The sequence below is a fragment of the Rhinatrema bivittatum genome, chromosome 10 (genome assembly GCF_901001135.1).
Source record: "Rhinatrema bivittatum chromosome 10, aRhiBiv1.1, whole genome shotgun sequence".
Classification (NCBI taxonomy): domain Eukaryota; kingdom Metazoa; phylum Chordata; class Amphibia; order Gymnophiona; family Rhinatrematidae; genus Rhinatrema; species Rhinatrema bivittatum.
This window is the reverse complement of record NC_042624.1, coordinates 127,192,028-127,211,009: the sequence shown is the minus strand read 5'-3', so window position 1 is coordinate 127,211,009 and position 18,982 is coordinate 127,192,028. Positions and strand designations below refer to the sequence as shown.

Sequence of the window (18,982 nt, the reverse complement as noted above, 5' to 3'; positions counted from 1 at the left end):
AGTGGGTCAAAATAATATTGTACCATTGGGTTCTAAACATTATAGAACATGGCTACGCCTTATATTTTGCTTGTCCCTTACGCAATCTATTTCTGGTGTTGCCCTGCAGGTCTTTGGAGAAAAGGTGCCAGGTGTCTCTCACTCTTCGCCAGTTGTTGGACCTCAGGGTGGTCGTTCTGCTTCCTCTTAAACTTCGAACCGGCAGGTATTCGATTTATTTTCTGGTTCCAAAGAAGGAAGGGTCCTTCCGTCCAATTTTAGATCTGAAGAAGGTAAACAGAGCTCTGAATGCCCCGTTTTTCATATGGAGACGTTGCGTTCCGTAATCACCTCCGTCAGAGCAGGGGAGTTTTTAGCATCCCTCGATTTGACGGAAGCGTACCCACACATTGTAATTCGGAAGGACTATCAGCGGTATCTCCGGTTTATGGTCCTCGGCAAGCATTACCAGTTTCAGGCACTTCCCTTCGGGCTGGCGACCGTCGCCAAGGGATCCTGGTCCATCCCTACTTGGACGACTGGCTCATTCGAGCAAAGATTAAGTAACTATGTGAGGCGGCGGTTGCCAGGGAGGTGCAGACATTTCACTTTCTGGGTTGGATCATCAATGCAGACAAGAGCCAGTTGTCCCCCCGCCCAGGTCCGGGATTTTTTGGGGGTGAGATTCGAAACTCAGATTGGGAAAGTCTTCCTGATGCAGGATCGGATAGACAAACTCATGTCGCAAGTCCAGCGTCTCTTGTCTCTGCCAGTTCCCAGGGTGTGGGACTATTTACAGGTTCTTGGTTCTATGGCATCTACTCTGGAGTTGGTCCCAAGGGCTTTAGCTCATATGAGGCCGTTGCAAAGGGCTTTGCTCTCACGTTGGGACCCCAAGTCGGAAGCTCTTCAAGTTCCCTTACCCCTCCAGGAACTGGCTGACCCACGAACACTTGTCCCGGGAGATGGATCTGGAGATCCCTTAGTGGACTATTGTGATGACGGATGCCAGTCTTTCCGGCTGGGGGACAGTTTGCCAATCTCAGACAGCCCAAGGCCAATGGACGCAGCAGGAAGTGCAATGGTCCATAAATCATCTTGAGACCAGGGCAGTCCGCTTGGCCCTGCAGACATTCTTGCCTCTGGTTCATCGTCGGTCGATGAGAGTGCTCTCTGACAACGCAATGATGGTAGCATATATTAACCGGCAGGGAGGCACAAAGAGCCACTCTGTAGCGGCAGAGGCGGACTAGCTCATGGCCTGGGCAGAAACTTATCTGCTCAGGATAGCGGCTTCACACATTGTCAGGATAGACAACATACAGGAAGATTTTCTGAGCCGTCAGATTGGATCCCGGAGAATGGGAGCTGTCTGACAAGGCGTTCACGTTGATATCTCATCACTGGGGGATTCCCTGTTTGGATCTACTAGTGACTCAAGGGAATTCCAAGGCACCGCACTTCAGTCGCAGAAGACAGCATGGAGCAGAAGGGGTGGACACTCTTGTCCTCCCATGGCCTTGTGACATTCTGTTCTACACATTCTCTCCTTGGCCTCTGGTAGGCAAGGTCTTGAGAAGGATAGAAGCCTATCCGGGAGAGGTGTTGCTGGTGGCTCCAGAATGGCCACAAAGGCCGTGGTTCGCAGATCTCCTCAACCTTGCAGTGGACAGGCCGCTCCATCTGGGTCATCTTCCAAATCTCCTGCAGCAGGGTCCAGTAGCTTTCAACCAGGTGGACCACTTTTTTTTTTTGCTCTAGCGGCTTGGCTTATGAGAGGCAATAGTTGAGAGAGAATGGGTATCTGGATTCGGTGATTTCCACTTTTACAGGCTCGCAAAACTTCCACTTCTCTTACGTATGTCTGAGTCTGGAAGGTTTTTGACTCTTGGTGTAGTAGGTTGCATGTTTCCCCTAGGTGGGCCTCGATAGTCCACTTCTAGCCTTCTTGCAAGAGGGTTTGGCAAAAGGGCTAGCTTTCAGTTCTCTCTGGGTTCAAGGGGCAGCGTTAGGATGTTTATGTAGAAAGGTGGACAATGCGTCCATAGTGGCTCATCCAGATGTGGTTCGTTTCCTTCAGGGTGCGAAGCATTTGCATCCACCACGTCTAGCTGTGTCCATCCTGGAGTTTGAATTTGGTCCTTAGGACGTTGTGTGAACCTCCTTTTGAACTGCTCAGGTGCGTCACTCTGAAGGACCTTATGCTCAAAACTGTGTTTTTGGTAGTTATCTGCTCGGCTTGGAAAACTTCGGAAATTCAAGCCCTATCTTGTCGCGATCCTTTTCTTAGGTTTTCCAATTTTGGCGTTTCTCTTAGAACTGTGCCGTCCTTTCTGCCTAAGATTGTATCTGCTTTTCACGTGAACCAGTCCGTTGAGTTGCCTGCGTTCCTGGATTTGGATCAGAATTCTCCACATGCTCGTGAATTGAAGAGTTTGAATGTCAGGCAGGCGCTGATGCGTTACTTGGAGGTCACTAATGATTTTCGCCTGTTGGATCACCTTTTTGTCTTGTGGAGCGGTCCCAGGGAAGGGCATAAAGCTTCCAAGGCTACTATTGCCCGGTGGTTGAAGGATGCTATTGCTTCAGCATACATATGTCACGGGTGAGCGGTTCCAGAAGGTCTTAAGACTCATTTGCTTCGTTCTCAGGTGGCGTCCTGGGCAGAAAGTTAGTTTATTTCCCCCTCAGGAGATTTGTAGGGCGGCAACCTGGAAATCTTTGCATACCTTTGCTCGGCATTACAGTTTGAATGTTCGGGCTCCCAACTCGGAGAGTTTTGGCGGCGGTGTGCTTCGAGCAGGGCTTTCTAGGTCCCACCCCATGTAAGGCGGCTTGGGTACTTCCCAGCAGTCTGTGCTGATCTGGGTATGTACAGGGAAAGGAAATTGGTTCTTACCTGCTAATCTTCGTTCCTGTAGTACTACAGATCAGTCCAGACGCCAACCCAGTTTTTTGATTCCGCTCAACAGATTATCTGGTTTTTTTTTCTTGTCATACTATAGCAGGATGAAGATTTCACATTTTGTACATAGCTGAGTCTCCTAAATTTGATTTAACCATTTAAATGTTTGGATTCCTGTTACCACTTTAATTCTGCTTTGATATTGTTTATACTGAAGGGGCTGCAGGTGGTGCATCCTAATTACAGGGGTGTCCTTCAAGTTTTTCTTTGTCTCCATCTGCTGGAAGGGAGGCATAACCCAGCAGTGTGGGCTGATCCGTGGTACTAAAGGAACGAAAGTTAGCAGGTAAGAACCAATTTTCCTTTTAAGACTCTTAAATAAAAAATTATAAAAGAATAAACTGATATTTAAGGTTCAAAATCTTTGGAAAAGAAGAAAGTGTTTAAGACCTTTTTAAATTTAGAGGAAGTGAGTTTCATAAAGATGGAGCTATGGTGGAGAGGCGGAGTTCTCTGGTTCTCCTAGGACAAGCAGGATGGTAGCCCTCACATGTAGGTAACATCTGCTGGAGCCAGGCACAGAAAACTTTTGTCAAAGTTTCTAGAAGCTTTGACCACACCGAGCATTCCCAGCATGCCACTATCCGTGCATCCATGCGAGGTCCCCCTTCAGTCTTTCTGCTGTGCAGTTGCCTCACTATTTGTGGAGCTCTTTTTTTTCTTTTCTTGCAAGAAAATCTTTCCCATTTCCATCGTTGGGGGTCCCCCTTCGAGGTCACTGCCTCCTTGGTGCGGTAGGTTAAAACTTCTGTTTTCCAGCTTCTTGTGGTCGATTACTGGCTTTTGCCTTCCGGTGACTGCAGTCATCGACCACTCGGGTAATTTTTTCTGTGGTGGCGTCCGGCTTTCGTTGGTGCACCCAGTGCCCATGGACCTTGTCCATCATGGATCTGTATGAGGTTTGTATCCTCTGGGGACTTCGCATGACACCCGAGGGTGTCAGCTATGTGACCAGATGACCCCCCCCCCCCCCCCCCAAGGGTCATTATGCATTCCTTGATAAAATGGAGAAACTTTTCGGTTCTAAAGTCTGCTCCATCCACACCTGCGTTAGTCATTGATGCTGGGGGCTTGAGGGGAGCCCCTTGATATGCTCTCTTGCCACTCCTCTTTCCACTTCTTCCAAGGATCGTGGAAACTGTGACCAATCCTCCATGATCTTACCGGTTTCCAGAACATTGGGATCCTCAGCACCGGGGAAAGACCAGGCCGAGCACTGTGGGAGGTCCCGCAAGCATCAGCACACGGCTGCAGTACTGGAGGCCGCGGTACTGCCACCGAAGAGACCCTGTTCCTCAGAGGCCCCATCCTCCTACATACCCGGGAGTCCCAGGCGTTCCCCACCAATATCTGTCGGCACTGTGCCGTCTCTGAGGACAAGCTGGTGACGCCTCGTTCTCCTCCTTCAGTCCTGGCTTCCCCGGGCTTTCAGTAGGAGTTGGACCACAGGGTGCAGACCACGGTAATCGAAGCTCTTCAGAGCATTGAGCCGTCCACGCCACCGGTCCCGGTGCCAGTCTCCACAGTCTATTTTGGCACCACTGCTTGAGCATTTAGACATCTTGTTAGGTGCCCTGCCAATGCAACTGGTGCCCGAGAGACCTTCAGTTCTCCAGCAGCACCAATGATCCCCTTGGGAGCAATTCCTATCAGATTCTCAGAGGAGGAAGACACAGCCGGTGCTGTGTTCCCGATTCCTCTGTTCCCCAAGCCATTGCCTGGGCCCTCTGGCCTCCCATGGCCCTTGGTATCCCCCGATGCAGGGGAACCATCAATTCCCTTGGTGCTCTCGATGTCGTCTGAGCCCAGGGCTGAAATCCCTCACAGGCCTCGCCCACACCATGCTGCCTTAGTGAGGAGGGAAGGCCCTTATGATCCTTGGGAGGTTGATTCCTCGGAATCTTTGTCCGAATATTCGGACGACCCCCTCTGAGACTTCCCCACTGGAGGAAAGGCATTTGTCTCCCTCCGAGGACCTTTCCTTTGCAGGGTTTGTCAGGGCTGTAGCCAAGGCTTTTCCTGTTCAGCTCCTTACTGAGGAGGATGCATGACATAAAATGCTGGAAGTACTTGTTTGTCGTCATTCCTAAGGAAGTCATGGTGGTTCCTAGCCATGACATCTTTAAGGATCTTCTCCTCCAGATGTGGGAACACCCGATCTCCATACCCCCCGTTAACAGGAAGACTGATGCCATCTGTTTGGTGTAGCACACTATGGGGTTCGAGAAGTGGCACCTCCCCCCACCAGTCAGTGGAAAGCCAGGTGCTTCCGTACACACGCTTCTGCCCCCTGGGGTGAGAATGTAGGGAGTTCGATGCTTTGGGCAATAGTCTTCCAGGGTGCTATGCTGGCCGCCTGTATTGTCACCTACCAACTGTACATGACCCAGTACCACTGGAACCTCTGGAAGAGAGTCCAGCACCTAGCAGAGGGTCTGCCTCAGCAGCAACAGGAGGCGCTCTCTGCTATCATCCTGGGTCTAGAGGCTGGCAAACATGAGGTGCGTTTCACCTACAATGTCTTTGAAAAGGCGGCCCGCATAGCCGCGGTAGGCATCAGCACAAATAGGATGGCCTGGCTCAGAGCTTCTGACCTCTGCCCAGAGGTGCAGAAGAAGCTAGCTGATCTCCCCTGCACAGGTGACAACCTCTTTGGGGACAAGGTCTGGGATGCAGTAGCACAACTGAAGGACCACCATGACACCCTTCAACAGCTTTCTGCTAATGCTTCTGACGCCCCTGCCTCTATCAGGAAAATCATCCAGGCCGGGGTCCCAGAAGTCCCTCTATAGACAGAGGAAGTATTATCCTCTGCCTCCTAGGCTCACACGCCCCGCACTAGCTCCAGGGGACGCCCCGGCTACAGGCCTTTGGCTGGTGGCGAGGGAACATGAGACAGTCGAGCACACCCCTGATGCCGGATCCCCCAGTGGGAGGCAGGCTCATTGGATTTGCCAATCACTAGGAGGATGTCACTTTGGACTGTTGGATCCTTACCATAATCCATCATGGGTACAGTCTCAATTTCAGACAGCTTCCAGGGACCTCTCCCCCCATGTCCATCGTGGGGTTTGTCCACCCAGCAGGTCATACTTCAAATGGAACTCTCCGCCCTTCTCGCAGCAAACGCAGCAGGGCCGAGGGTTCTATTCGAGGTATTTCCTAATTCTGGAAAGGAACAAAGGCTTACGCCCCATCCTCAACATCAGGGTGTTGAACAAGTTTCTCTCAAGAGAAAAGTTAAAGATGGTCTCTCTGGGTACTCTGATTCCCCTCCTCAAAAGAGGAGACTGGCTCTGCTCCCTCGATCTGAAGGAAGCTTATGCTCACAGCCATTTTCCCCAGCCACAGAAAATAACTCCGCTTCGTGCTGGGGAAGGCTCACTATCAGTACTAGGTGCTGCCTTTTGGTTTGGCCTCAGCCCCTCGCGTCTTCACCAAATGCCTGGCGGTGGTATTAGTATCTCGGATGTCATGCAGTGCATGTCTTCCCATACCTCGAAGTTTGTTTAATCAAGAGCAATTCCGCACAGGGACCCTGAGTGATTCCGCCCTGACAGTGTGGACTCTACAAGCTTTGGGGTTCGTGATCAACTACCCAAAGTCTCACCTCTGCCCATCTCCTCAGGTGGACTTCTTAGAAGCCAGACTAGGCATGATGCAGGCAAAAGCATTTTTGCCCCAGGATCGGGCTCTTGCCTCAACCTCACTGGCAGCCTTCGTCTGCAGCAGCCAGCAGGTAACTGCCCGCCTTCTGCTCCATTTGTTGGGCCACATGGTGGCTTCTGTCCATTACCCCTCTTGCCCATTTGTGCATGCAGAGGGCTCAATGGATCTTGTGGTCACAGTGGCAACAGGCCTCTCAAGACCTTGAGGCTTGCATTGCAGTCATGGAACTTCTATGGCAGTCTCTGTCCTGGTGGAAAAGCCTCTTCAATTTGGAGCAGGGGATTCCCTTCCAAACTGCTCTGCCTCAAGTGATCCTCAATACAGATTCCTCTCCTCAGGACTGGGGAGTCCATGTGGACAGCATCCACACGCAGGGTCTCCGGACTGCTCACGAAGCCCACTGTCAAACTTTCTGGAGCTTCGGGCGTTCAGAGACCGGTTGTCTCACAAAGAGGTCCTGATCCAGATGGACAACCAGGTAGTAATGTGATATTTAACTCTTCTATACCGACATTCGTGACAAGTATCATATCACATCGATTTACATGGAACAATGGGTGATAACTGTAAACAAACCATTTAACAAGAAGCAAAGTTACAATAAAACAAGGAGAGATGAACTTGGGGGGCTGAGGTAGCCGGAAAACAAAGGATAGAGGAGGTAAATAAAAAAAAAAAAAACCAACTGGCAGTGGATGTCAGGCTGCTTAAGTAGCTGGTATGACTAGGTGGCATCTTGTAGGTTTCTGAAGGTTATGGGAAGGCTTGAAGGAATAGCCAGGTCTTGAGTTTTTTTTCGAAATATTAGGAGGCAGGGTTCTGGTCTGAGGTCTGGGGGGCATGGCATTCCAAATGGCAGGTCTGGCTGTCGAGAATGCCCGCTCTTTAGTGGCTGCATGAAGTGTGGCTTTCGTTGAGGGGACTTGCAGGGTTCCCTTGTATGCTTCTCTGGGTCTTGTGGAGGTGTGAAGTTTGAGAGGGGTCTGAAGGTCGAGCTGTAGCTGTTTGTGGATGGTTTTATGGATTATGGTGAGGGACTTGTGTAGAATTCTGTAGTTAATTGGAAGCCAGTGTAGGTTCCGGAGGATGGGAGTGAGATGAGCTACGTGGCTGGAGTTGGTCAGGATTCTGGCAGCCGCGGTCTGGTTGTGGAGGTTGGGAGACCAAGGAGGAGAGCGTTGCAGTAGTCTATCTTGGCAAAGAGCGTGGTTTGGAGGAGCGTTCTGAAGTCATGGAAGTGGAGGAGGGGTTTGAGCCTTTTTAGAACTTGTAGTTTATAAAAACAGTCTTTGGTTGTATTAATGGATGTCGCTAGGTTCAGATGGTGGTCGAAGATTACTCTGAGGTCTCTTACATGTGTGATCGGGGTGTATGGTGGGGTCAGTGTGGGTGGGTCGGAGGAGATGAGGAGGAGTTCGGTCTTGGTAGCATTAAGGACCAGGTTCAGACTGGTGAGAAGGCAGTTGATGGATGGGAGGCACAGGCTTGTTCCTCCTGTCAGAGGCAGTGTAGGTGTGGAGCCTAGGCCCTGTCGCAGGGGATGTCGTTGCAAGTGACGTACCTGCCTGGGACTCTAAACGTGCTGGCAGACCGACTGAGTCGCTCCTTCCAGCCACCTCAATACGGAGGTAGCAGCCAAACGGTTTCATCGGTGGAGTACACCAGATGTGCGGGGAGGCGAAGAGGACCACAACCACAAGGTGAGCAGGTTCTGCTCCCTGTCATCAGGGGGGATGGGCATCTGGCCTGCGATGCCTTCTCCTTCCAGTGGGTGAGGGGTCTGCTGTATGTGTACCCTCCTTTCCCCACTCCTCTTGCAGACCCTGCTGAAGATTCAATAGGACAGAGGGACCATGATCCTCGAGGCACCCTTTTGGCCCAGAAAGGTCTGGTTCCCTCTCCTGCAGGACATGTTGGTCAGGGCCCCCATCCAGCTGGTGCCCATGCAGAACCAGGGCACCCTGCACCATCTGAGCCTCTGGCATTGGCCCTAACAGCTTGGATGTTGAGCGCTTAGTCCTTCAGTCCTTGGCCCTCTTGGACAGTGGCTTTTAGGAAACCTTCCACCAGGAAGTCCTACAGTTTGAAGTGGAGAAGATTCTCAGTCTCGTGTGGGGCATTCGCAAGCCCCCTTCCCCAGCTGCTGGACTGGCACCTTTCCGAGTCGTCTGGGCTTCAGACCAGCTTGGTCAGGGTTCATCTCAGCGCTGTGAGTGCGTACCATTGAGGCGTCGCTGGCACACCTGTATTGGTGCAGCCTTTAGTAGGTCACTTTGAGGGGCCTGCTCCTACTGAAGCCCCCTCTTCAGCCGCCTGTTGCATCCTGGGACCTCATTGTCCTGGCGCGGCTCATGCGTCCTCCCTCTGAGCCGCTGCATTCCTGCAACCTGGAAAGTTATATTCTGGTGGTGATTACTTTGGCTCGTAGGCTCAGTGAGCTGCTGGCCTCTGTTACGTACCCGCAGTACACGAGGTATTTTCATGATCATGTGGTCTTGCGTACACACCCCCAAAGTTTCTGTCTAAGGTTGTGACTGATTTCCCCCTTAATCAGTGCATCGTTTTACCCACCTTCTTTCCTAGGCCTCATTCCCACCCAGGGGACCGGGCTCTTCATACTCTGGGCTGCAGCTTTGTGTCCTTCCATACTAATAGGCTGGGACTTTATCCAACTGACTGCAGACTGCATTGCCTTCTGCTATGCACAAGCAGGCCTTCCGCTGGCCGGCACACTGTGCGGGTCATGGCGACATCAGTGGCTCATCTGCGAGCAGTCCCTGTCGTCGTAACTTGCCGGGCCACAACGTGGAGTTCTCTTCACACGTTTGCAGCTCACTACTGCCTGCACAAGGATGGGCGACAGGACAGTGCGTCCTGCGCAATTTGTTCCAGACCTGAACCCAACTCTTCCTGCCTAGTTCCCCTGGTGGGAGCCAGGTCGTCCTCTGCCAACCAACAGCACCACAGTTGTTGTCCCGTTGATACTTTGTTCAATAACTGTTGGTCTCACCTGCTAATGGGGGCAGCTCGGAGCTTGGTTTTCATCCACATGTGAAGATTGCCATCCTGCTTGTCCTAGGAGAAAGCCCAGTTGCTTACCTGTAACAGGTGTTCTCCTAGGACAGCAGGATGTTAGTCCTCAGGAATCCCGCCCCCCACCCCACGGAGTTGGGTTCTCCTTCCGGTTTGCTTTATTTTTCTGTTACAAGACTGAAGGGGGGACCTAGCGTAGATAGCAGAATGCTCAATGTGCTGGTCAAACCTAGAAACTACTAGAGATGTGCTTCGGGTAAAAACATTTCGTATCTGGCTTTGTTTTGGGGCCTCCCCGTGGGAATTTCGTTTTTTCCTGTGGTTCAGGTTTTTGGTTGTTTTTTTTTTCGGGGGCCCTGATTTTCGGGTTAGTGCGCGCTAACTCAAAAGTGAATTTTTTACGAAATGTTTGAAAAAAATCAATTGTTTTTCAGTTCTCCTGAACCATTCTGAATTAGGCAATATCGTTGATATTGCCTAATTCGGGAAAAACGATTGCACATCCCTAGAAACTACAAAAGCTTTGCGTGCTGGGCTCCATCGGATGATGTGGCCCACATGTGAGGACTAACATCCTGCTGGCCTAGAACACCTGTTACAGGTAAGCCCTGCGCTTTCTGGCGTTCTGGTGGGTGCATTGGAAGGAGGCGGCAGGTTTTAAACTGTGTGTGACTTGTCAGAGGAAGTTGATGGCATTCCTTGAAGGGGAGTTACACCATCATATTTGTTTACCAAAAATTAATTTAGCTACAGTGTTTGGAATAATCTGAAGTCTGTAAATTAATGCTGTGCAATAATAAATGAGGGGTGGCAATCTTCTGACCCCAGTCCTTAGGGGCTGCTCAGCCCAGCAGGGCAGTTGAAACACATTGGGGAGGTGGGCAAGAATCAAGCTGCAAGCCTGCAAAAGTTTTTTTTTACATTGCTACTTAACTGGCTATCGTTTACATAGAAACATAGAAATGACGGCAGAAGAAGACCAAATGGCCCATCTAGTCTGCCCAGCAAGCTTCACACACATTTTCTCTCATACTTATCTGTTTCTCTTAGCTCTTGGTTCTATTTCCCTTCCATCCCCACCTTTAATGTAGAGAGCAGTGATGGAGCTGCATCCAAGTGAAATATCTAGCTTGATTAGTTTGGGGTAGTAGCTGCCGCAATAAGCAAGCTGCACCCATGCTTATTTGTTTTACCCAGACTATGTTATTAGCCCTTATTGGTTGTTTTTCTTCTCCCCTGCCGTTGAAGCAGGGAGCTATGCTGGATATGCGTGACGTATAAGTCTTCTCCCATGCCGTTGAAGCATAGAGCCATGCTGGATGTGCATCGAAAGTGAAGTATCAGGCCCATTTGGTTTGGGGTAGTAACCGCCGTAACAAGCCAGCTACTCCCCGCTTTGTGAGTGCGAACCCTCTTTTCTTCTCCCCTGCCGTTGAAGCAGAGAGCTCTGCTGGATGTGTGAAGTATCAGTTTTTCTTCTCCCCTGCCGTTGAATCAGAGAACTATGCTGTATATGCATTGAAAGTGAAGTATCAGGCTTATTTGATTTGGGGTAGTAACCGCCGTAACAAGCCAGCTACTCCCCTCTTTGTGAGTGTGAATCCTTTTTTCCACATTTCCTCTTGCTGTTGAAGCTTAGAGCGATGTTGGAGTCAAGCCTGTGTATGTTTATTTAATAAGGGTATTGACTCCAGGCAGTAGCCATCATTCTGGCGAGTCACCCACTCTTCATTGGCAGCCTCTTGACTTTATGGATCCACAGTGTTTATCCCACGCCCCTTTGAAGTCCTTCACAGTTCTGGTCTTCACCACATCCTCCGGAAGGGCATTCCAGGCATCCACCACCCTCTCCGTGAAGAAATACTTCCTGACATTGGTTCTGAATCTTCCTCCCTGGAGCTTCAAATCGTGACCCCTGGTTCTGCTGATTTTTTTCCTTAGGAAAAGGTTTGTCGTTGTCTTTTGATCATTAACACCTTTCAAGTATCTGAAAGTCTGTATCATATCACCTCTGCTCCTCCTTTCCTCCAGGGTGTACATATTTAGATTCTTCAATCTCTCCTCGTACGTCATCCGATGAAGATCCTCCACCTTCCTGGTCGCCCTTCTCTGTACCGCCTCCATCTTGTCTTTGTCTTTTTGAAGGTACGGTCTCCAGAACTGAACACAGTACTCCAGGTGAGGCCTCACCAAGGACCTGTACAAGGGAATAATCACTTCCCTTTTCTTACTCGATATTCCTCTCTCTATGCAGCCCAGCATTCTTCTGGCTTTAGCTATCGCCTTGTCGCATTGTTTCGCCGACTTCAGATCATTAGACACCATCACCCCAAGGTCCCTCTCCTGCTCCGTGCACATCAGCCTTTCCCCCCCCATCGAATACAGTTCATTTGGATTTCCACTCCCCATATGCATGACTTTGCACTTCTTGGCATTGAATCTCAACTGCCATATCTTCGACCACTCTTCCAGTTTCCTTAGATCCCGTCTCATTCTCTCCACTCCTTCCGGCGTGTCCACTCTGTTGCAGATCTTAGTGTCATCCGCAAAAAGACAAACCTTACCTTCTATCCCGTCCGCAATGTCGCTCACAAAGATATTGAACAGGACCGGTCCCAACACCGATCCTTGCGGTACACCACTTAAAAACCGCTCTCTCTTCAGAGAAGGTTCCATTTACCATCACACATTGTCTTCTGTCCGTCAACCAATTTGCAATCCAGGTCACCACCTCGGCACTCACTCCCAAGCTTCTCGTTTTATTCACCAGTCTCCTGTGCGGAACCGTATCAAAAGCTTTGCTGAAATCCAAGTATATGATATCGAGCGCTCTTCCTCTATCCAATTCCTTGGTTACCCAGTCAAAAAAGTCAATCAGATTTGTCTGACAGGATCTTCCTCTGGTGAATCCATGCTGCCTCTGGTCCATCAATTCTCCGGACTGTAGATAGTTCACTATTCTCTCTTTCAACAGTGACTCCATTACTTTTCCCACCACTGAAGTGAGGCTAACCGGTCTGTAGTTACCAGCCTCCTCTCTGTTCCCACTCTTGTGAAGCGGGACCACCACCGCTCTTCTCCAATCACTCGGCACCACTCCCGTTTCTAGGGATCTATTGAACAGGTCGCACAGCGGTCCCGCCAGCACATCTCTGAGCTCCCTCAATATCCTTGGATGAATCCCATCAGGCCCCATGGCTTTGTCCACTTTCAGATTCTTTAGCTCTTCCCATACATTATCTACTGTAAATGGATTTTCCTCTGTTCCGCTTCCCTCCAGTTTCTTGTTGTGTAGAGATGGTCCTTCTCCAGGGTCTTCTTTAGTGAACACAGAGCTGAAGTATTCGTTTAATATTTCTGCCATTTCTTCGTCTCCCTCCACACATTGATCATTTCCACCTTTCAATTTCACTATTCCACTTTGGACCTTTCTCTTTTCGCTGATGTATCTGAAAAATGTTTTGTCACCATATTTTATCTCCTTGGCAATCCTCTCTTCTGCTTGACTTTTTGCCAACTTGATTAATTTCTTTGTCTCCCTCAGTTGATACAAATATTCTTCTTTGTGCTCCTTCCTTTGGGATCTTTTGTATTTCTTGTATGCAGTTCTTTTAGCTTTAATTTTGTCAAACTGCTTTTTACTCAACTTTTTTTTTTTTTTTTTTTTTTTTAACTCTATGCATATTTAAACTCTGGAATTTGTTGCCAGAGGATGTGGTGAAAGCAGTTAGTGTAGTTGCATTTAAAAATGGTTTGGACAAGTTCCTGGAGGAAAAGTCCATGAACCATTATTAAGGTGGAGTTGCAGAAATCCCCTGCTTATTCTTGGGATCAGCAGCTTGCAATCTCTCTACCCCCTGGTCTCCTTTGGTCTGGCTCACTGTCCATCTGTTGTAAAGCAGCTCTAAAGTTATGCGGCTAACTTTAGCTCCTCCTTGGACCACCCCCAGAAGACTTTATTTCCTAATCTAGCCAGATAATGTCTTATTTGGATAATTTTCAAATACTTGCCATTTACCCAGATGACTTGTTTTCCAGCTAAATGGCTTTGAATGTGGACCTCGATGTGCCTGACAATTGTCCATTGCAGAGATTAGAATAAATGTTCTTCTTCTCGCTTGCCAGCACACCAAAATAATACATCTTTTAAACCTAGTTTGTGAGATCCTGTGTGTGTAGATGAACTACAGTTCTTCTAATCTGAAACCTTTTGCAGGTGTGTTCTATCCTTTGGTCAACAAACTACAAAGAGCTGATTTCTGGTCATGGATTTGCACAGAACCAGCTGGTGCTCTGGAAGTATCCCACAATGGCTAAAGTCACTGAGCTGAAAGGTACGGAATCAGCGGGGGGGGGGGAGGGGATGGGCAGATTCTTCTGTAGAGGAGAAATGTGGGGAAGCTGCCCAGCATAGCATGCATTAGGAATTGCTCCTTTCCAATGGTGTCCTGGTGATAATGCAAAAATCTCTGCAATTAATCTGAGGAGTCTGGATTTTGATTCCTCCTATCTGTCAGCTCAATCAGAACCAAGGCTGGGATTGGGCACCATGAGCCTTCATTTCTAACTACCCAGGGATTTATCTTGCTATTTTTGTATCCCCTCCTTATTGTAGTCCCATGCACTAAGCTCATTCACAATCCTGCAGTTATATCCTAAATCTGACCACTAGGTGGCACATTATATGATTTATTTATCTTTTATTCAAATATATTAATTGCCTAAAAAAAACTAGGCGATGTACAAAATACAAACATAAAATACTGATTGTACATAATATACATCTATCAACAATAGACATGGACAAACAATGGCCAGATAGAAAATGCCTGCTTAAACAGCCATGTTTACTTGTTTAGCACAGGCCTTGTCAAACTTTCCACGGATCTCCTGACAGTCTTTCTTTCCCTGCATCTTGGATCCCTCTGAGGTCTGCCACAGCTCTTTTTGGGACCTGATTGACTAAGGATGTTTTCCCATTCTGGGTTTCTGCTGTTGCTTGACTTATTGTCATGGCTCCCAGCCCTTGCTGGTTGCTGTGCTTTATTCACAGAGCAGCTCTTCTCTTCTGTTCAGTACCAGCATGGCTCTCACTCTGGAAGAAACTCACTGAGCCCTGCCATGCCTTTCAGTACAGGGAAATCACAGGCACCTTGGCTCCTGGGGTTTCTCATGCCCTGACTTAACCTGTAAATGTAAGCAAGGTGCAATAAAAATTAAAACAAAGCCATATATGAGAGCTATAAACACCACATAACAGAATATCCACAAAGATCACATTATAACAAATACTAAAATCAATGCTCAAAACAAAAATGACTCTCCCTTTAGAGCAGGGGGGACCAACTCCGGTCCTAGAGAGCCACAAACAGGCCAGGTTTTCAGGGTATTCACAATGAATATGCATGAGATTGCTTTCATTGTATGCAAAGCTATGCGTGCAATTGTATGTCAGATATTCACAGTGGATGTGCTGAAAACAGGCCAACTTGTGGCTTTTGAGGATTGGAGATGCCATAGACTCTAGAACAGGGGTAGCCGTCTCCTGTACTGGCCAGCTGAGTCTTTCTGCGTGGCAAGACATTGAGGCTGGTACGGGATGGGAATAACATGCACGTCCTCTGCCACAGGTCACACCTCTAGAATTCTAAACATGGCCATGAGCCCTGATGGCACTACAGTCGCATCTGCTGCTGCTGATGAAACGCTTCGAATATGGAAATGCTTTGACGTGGATCCTATCAAGAAAAAGGAGAAGAAAGTGATCAGCAAAAACAGCATTATTCACCAGAGTATTCGATAAAAACAGGGCCGGATGGGGAGGCAGAAGAGCTGTCATCGAGAATCATGAAGAGAAAAGTGCAGATGTTAAATCTGGTTTTTAAAGATGTTGGAAAATTGTACAATTTAATCATTTGTTTAATAAATCTTTTGCATATTTTTGATTGTTCCTGACATGGACTAGCTTCTCCTAATTTTATTTTGTGCTAACATTTGCCTTTAATCCCCTGCCCCCAACTCCCACCCAACATATTCTCCATCAAAAAGGAGGGATGAACTAACCATGCTATGTGGATTTTGTCATCCAGCACCAAATGGACCTCTTAGCTAGTAGAGCTTTTGCTTTACTGAGTATATGTGAGTTCTCATGAGCCCCCTCAGTCTTAAACTGTGGGGGAAACAATCCACAAGTGCTGCCTGGACTGGTGTAGCTCATGCTGGTGCTCAGATTAATTTGGGGTTTTTTTCCAGCGCAACATTGCTGCCTGTTAGGCGTGATGCAGTTCTGGAAAAATCCAGTATTTTCTACCTCCAGCAGATGGTAGATCCTGGTGGTGCAGCTGTTTGCTGGATTTGAGTCGCTGTGGCCAGCAGAGCAAGCCCATTTGGCCAGCTCCCAGTCCCAGAGGGGACTAAGTAGAGCTAAACAGGAGATAGGAAGCAGAAAAGAAAAAACTCCTGGATTGCAGTACTTCTGGTCTCCATGAAAGGCAGAGCTTGAGTGCAGTAGCAGTTGTGCTGCTCGTCTCGCTAGCTGGGGGACGATGCATGAGGGTTAGGAATGCCTTTGAGGTTATGGAGATGCCTTGGGAAGACCCCTAGGAGGGAGCTGATAGTCATTCAGGCACAGAGAGTTCTGCTTCCCTGGAGGAGGGAGAGCTCCCACCTGGTCCAGAGAAGGTTTGTCATTCGGGGCAAGTTTGGGGGACTAATGGACCAAGTGGTCTCCTGTCTCTGGATAGAGGATGCTAAGGCATCCTGTCTGGGATCTCATTAAGGGTGCTCCGTAAGTTTACCTGAGGTTTAAGAGATGTTGGCCAAATAGGAAGTGCCAGAGTCAGCTCTGAGGTGGCACTGCTGCAGAAGCTGTACCCTCTCACAAAGGCGGACCTCCAATTTTTGTAGGCTCAGACTGTGGGTGTCTTAGTTACTGTTGTGACAAGGTGTACTACCATCCCTATTGAGGGCAGTATCTCTCTGAAGGATCCTGAGCATAGGAAAATGGAGGTTCCACTCAAACATGACTTCTGGGATGTCACTGAGCTGCAAAGCCACAGGAGAGTGTTCTTGCCAGGCCTAAAAAAAAGTTTAGAAATCTCTCACTATGTTTAAACATTTTTTCTTCTGCTTAAATACCTCAGCCTGCCAGCTTGACCAGTATCACAAACCTAGAGGCACCCTGGCTGGAGATATCTAAGAAATTGCAACAGTAGTGAGTTACCACATTAGTGTCCAGATGGTGGAAGTTTGATATAATAGCTGGATACTGATGGGATGATCACAAAACACCTTGGACAAGAGAACAAGCTTTCAGATTCCAAAAAGGCGACTTAAACAAAAGTTGATGGATATAAAAGTTTTAATAAAATAAATTTGAAAATGTTTAGTGGTCTTGGAAGATAAGTAAATTGCAATCCCCACGTGATGATCTCAAGGAAAGCAAGTTTGCTTACCGTAAACGGTGTTTCCGTAGATAGCAGGATGAATTAGCCATGCTGTCATGGGATCTGTCAATCAGGTCCAGGAGGCGGAGCTTGATAAAGCAGAGGTTGAGTTTTGAGTCCCTCTGTGGCTGTGCGGGGGTTCCCGCGCAGGAAGTACAAGATCTCCTCAGTCTGTGATTAAGCGTTATAGGAGTATGCTGAGACTGCCAGGGAGGAGGGTGGGTCAGCATGGCTAATTCATCCTGCTATCTACGGAAACACTGTTTACAGTAAGCAAACTTGCTTTTCCCGTCGATAGCAGGGCTGAATTAGCCATGCTGTCATGGGAGTCCTAAGCTCCCGATCACGTTTGGAAATTGTGACAGTAGAACGTGATCAAGTAGAGTGGCAGTCAAGGAGCCTCAGAGAAGAAAGAATGCAAAACTGCTTGTCCTATCTTCGCATCTGCTGTGGTTTGCTGGTCCAAACAATAATGCGAAGTGAACGTGTGTAGTGAAGACCAAGTAGCTGCCTTGCAAATGTCTATCGGTGAAACATTGCGAAGGTGAGCCCATGAGTTGATAAAGCTCGTACCTGGTGAGCTGTAGGTGTGGAGGAAAGAGGTATGTTCTTCTCATAACAAAACTGAATGCATTGAACGATCCAACTGGAAATGGTACGTTTTAGAGACTGGTAACCCAGGAGCTTTTGGATCAAAAGAGGAACAATTGCGAAGGTCTAGAAATGGAACCTGTTCTCGAGATATAGTGCTGTAATGTTAATTTACAGTCCAGCGTGTGGAGGAGTTTTTCCTTATCACTATGGTGAGGCTCTGGAAAAAAGGTTGGTAGTTCAATAGTCTGATGTGAAAGTGTGAAACTACTTTCGGTAAGAACGATGGATGAGTTCTAAGAACCACCTTATGTGGATAAAACTGCATATATGGAGAATAGTGTACTAAGGCTTGTAATTCACTCACCCTTCTTGCTGAAGTCACTGCAACTAGAAAAACAGCTTTCCACGTGAGATATTTGAGGTGGGCCGACTCTAAGGGTTCAAACGGTGGAAACATGAGTCGGTCCAGTATTGTGTTGATACTCCATGGAACAGGAGGTTTGACAACTGGAGGACGCAAATGAGACAGTCCTTTAATGAAACTGGAAAGGAGTGGATGAGTGGATATAGATGAATTATTGAAAAGTCTATGATAAGCCGCAATGGCACTGAGATGTACACGGATGGAAGATGTGGCTAATCCGGTGTCGTAAAGGGTGCATAAGTAGTCAATCAGCCTGTGGGGGGGGCAATCGACAGGTTGTATGCCCTTGGAAATATACCATAAGGAATAGCGTTTCCATTTATAGTTATAGTTGCGCCTGGTGGATAATTTTCTGGATTCTAGAAGAATTAATTGTGCCTGTTGTGATATATTTTGTTCTGTCATAAGGCACCGTTCAACAGCCATGCCGTCAAATGAAGAGGCATGTAAAGGATGTAGGAGAGTTCCCTGGTCCTGAACAAGAAGGTCGGGACGTTGAGGGAGACGTATGGGAGGTTCCTGAGATAGACGGAGCAGGAAGCTGTACCAAGGTTGACGCGGCCAAGCTGGAGCTATGAATATCACTCGTGCCTTGTCCTCTACACTTCTGGATGGTTCTCGTTATGAGGGGAATAGGAGGGAAGGCGTAGAGGTCTTGAGACCAAGGGATCAGGAAAGCATCCTGTGCCGTCCGTTGAAGACTGGGATGTATGGAGCAGAAACGAGGAACCTGTGCGTTGAACTCCGTCACGAATAGGTCGAAGGCTGGGGTTCCCCACCGTTCGAATACACGTTGGGCGATGTCCGACTTGAGAGTCCATTCGTGAGGATGGAAAATGCGGCTTAATTTGTCCGCTCTCGTGTTGACTACCC

At 48.4% G+C, this 18,982-nt stretch overlaps 1 protein-coding gene across 2 annotated transcripts in view; it reads left to right on the top strand.

The window, feature by feature from the left end:
- Window positions 1–15,601, top strand: part of CDC20 (cell division cycle 20) — a 75,956-nt gene extending 60,355 nt beyond the window's left edge. For both annotated transcript variants that reach the window (XM_029618640.1, XM_029618641.1), the window contains exons 10-11: window positions 13,863–13,980; window positions 15,277–15,601. In XM_029618640.1, the coding sequence (XP_029474500.1) occupies window positions 13,863–13,980; window positions 15,277–15,449 (291 nt within the window). In that variant the 3' untranslated portion in view covers window positions 15,450–15,601. The remainder of the gene's footprint in view (window positions 1–13,862; window positions 13,981–15,276) is intronic.
- The last annotated feature ends 3,381 nt before the right edge of the window (window positions 15,602–18,982 follow it).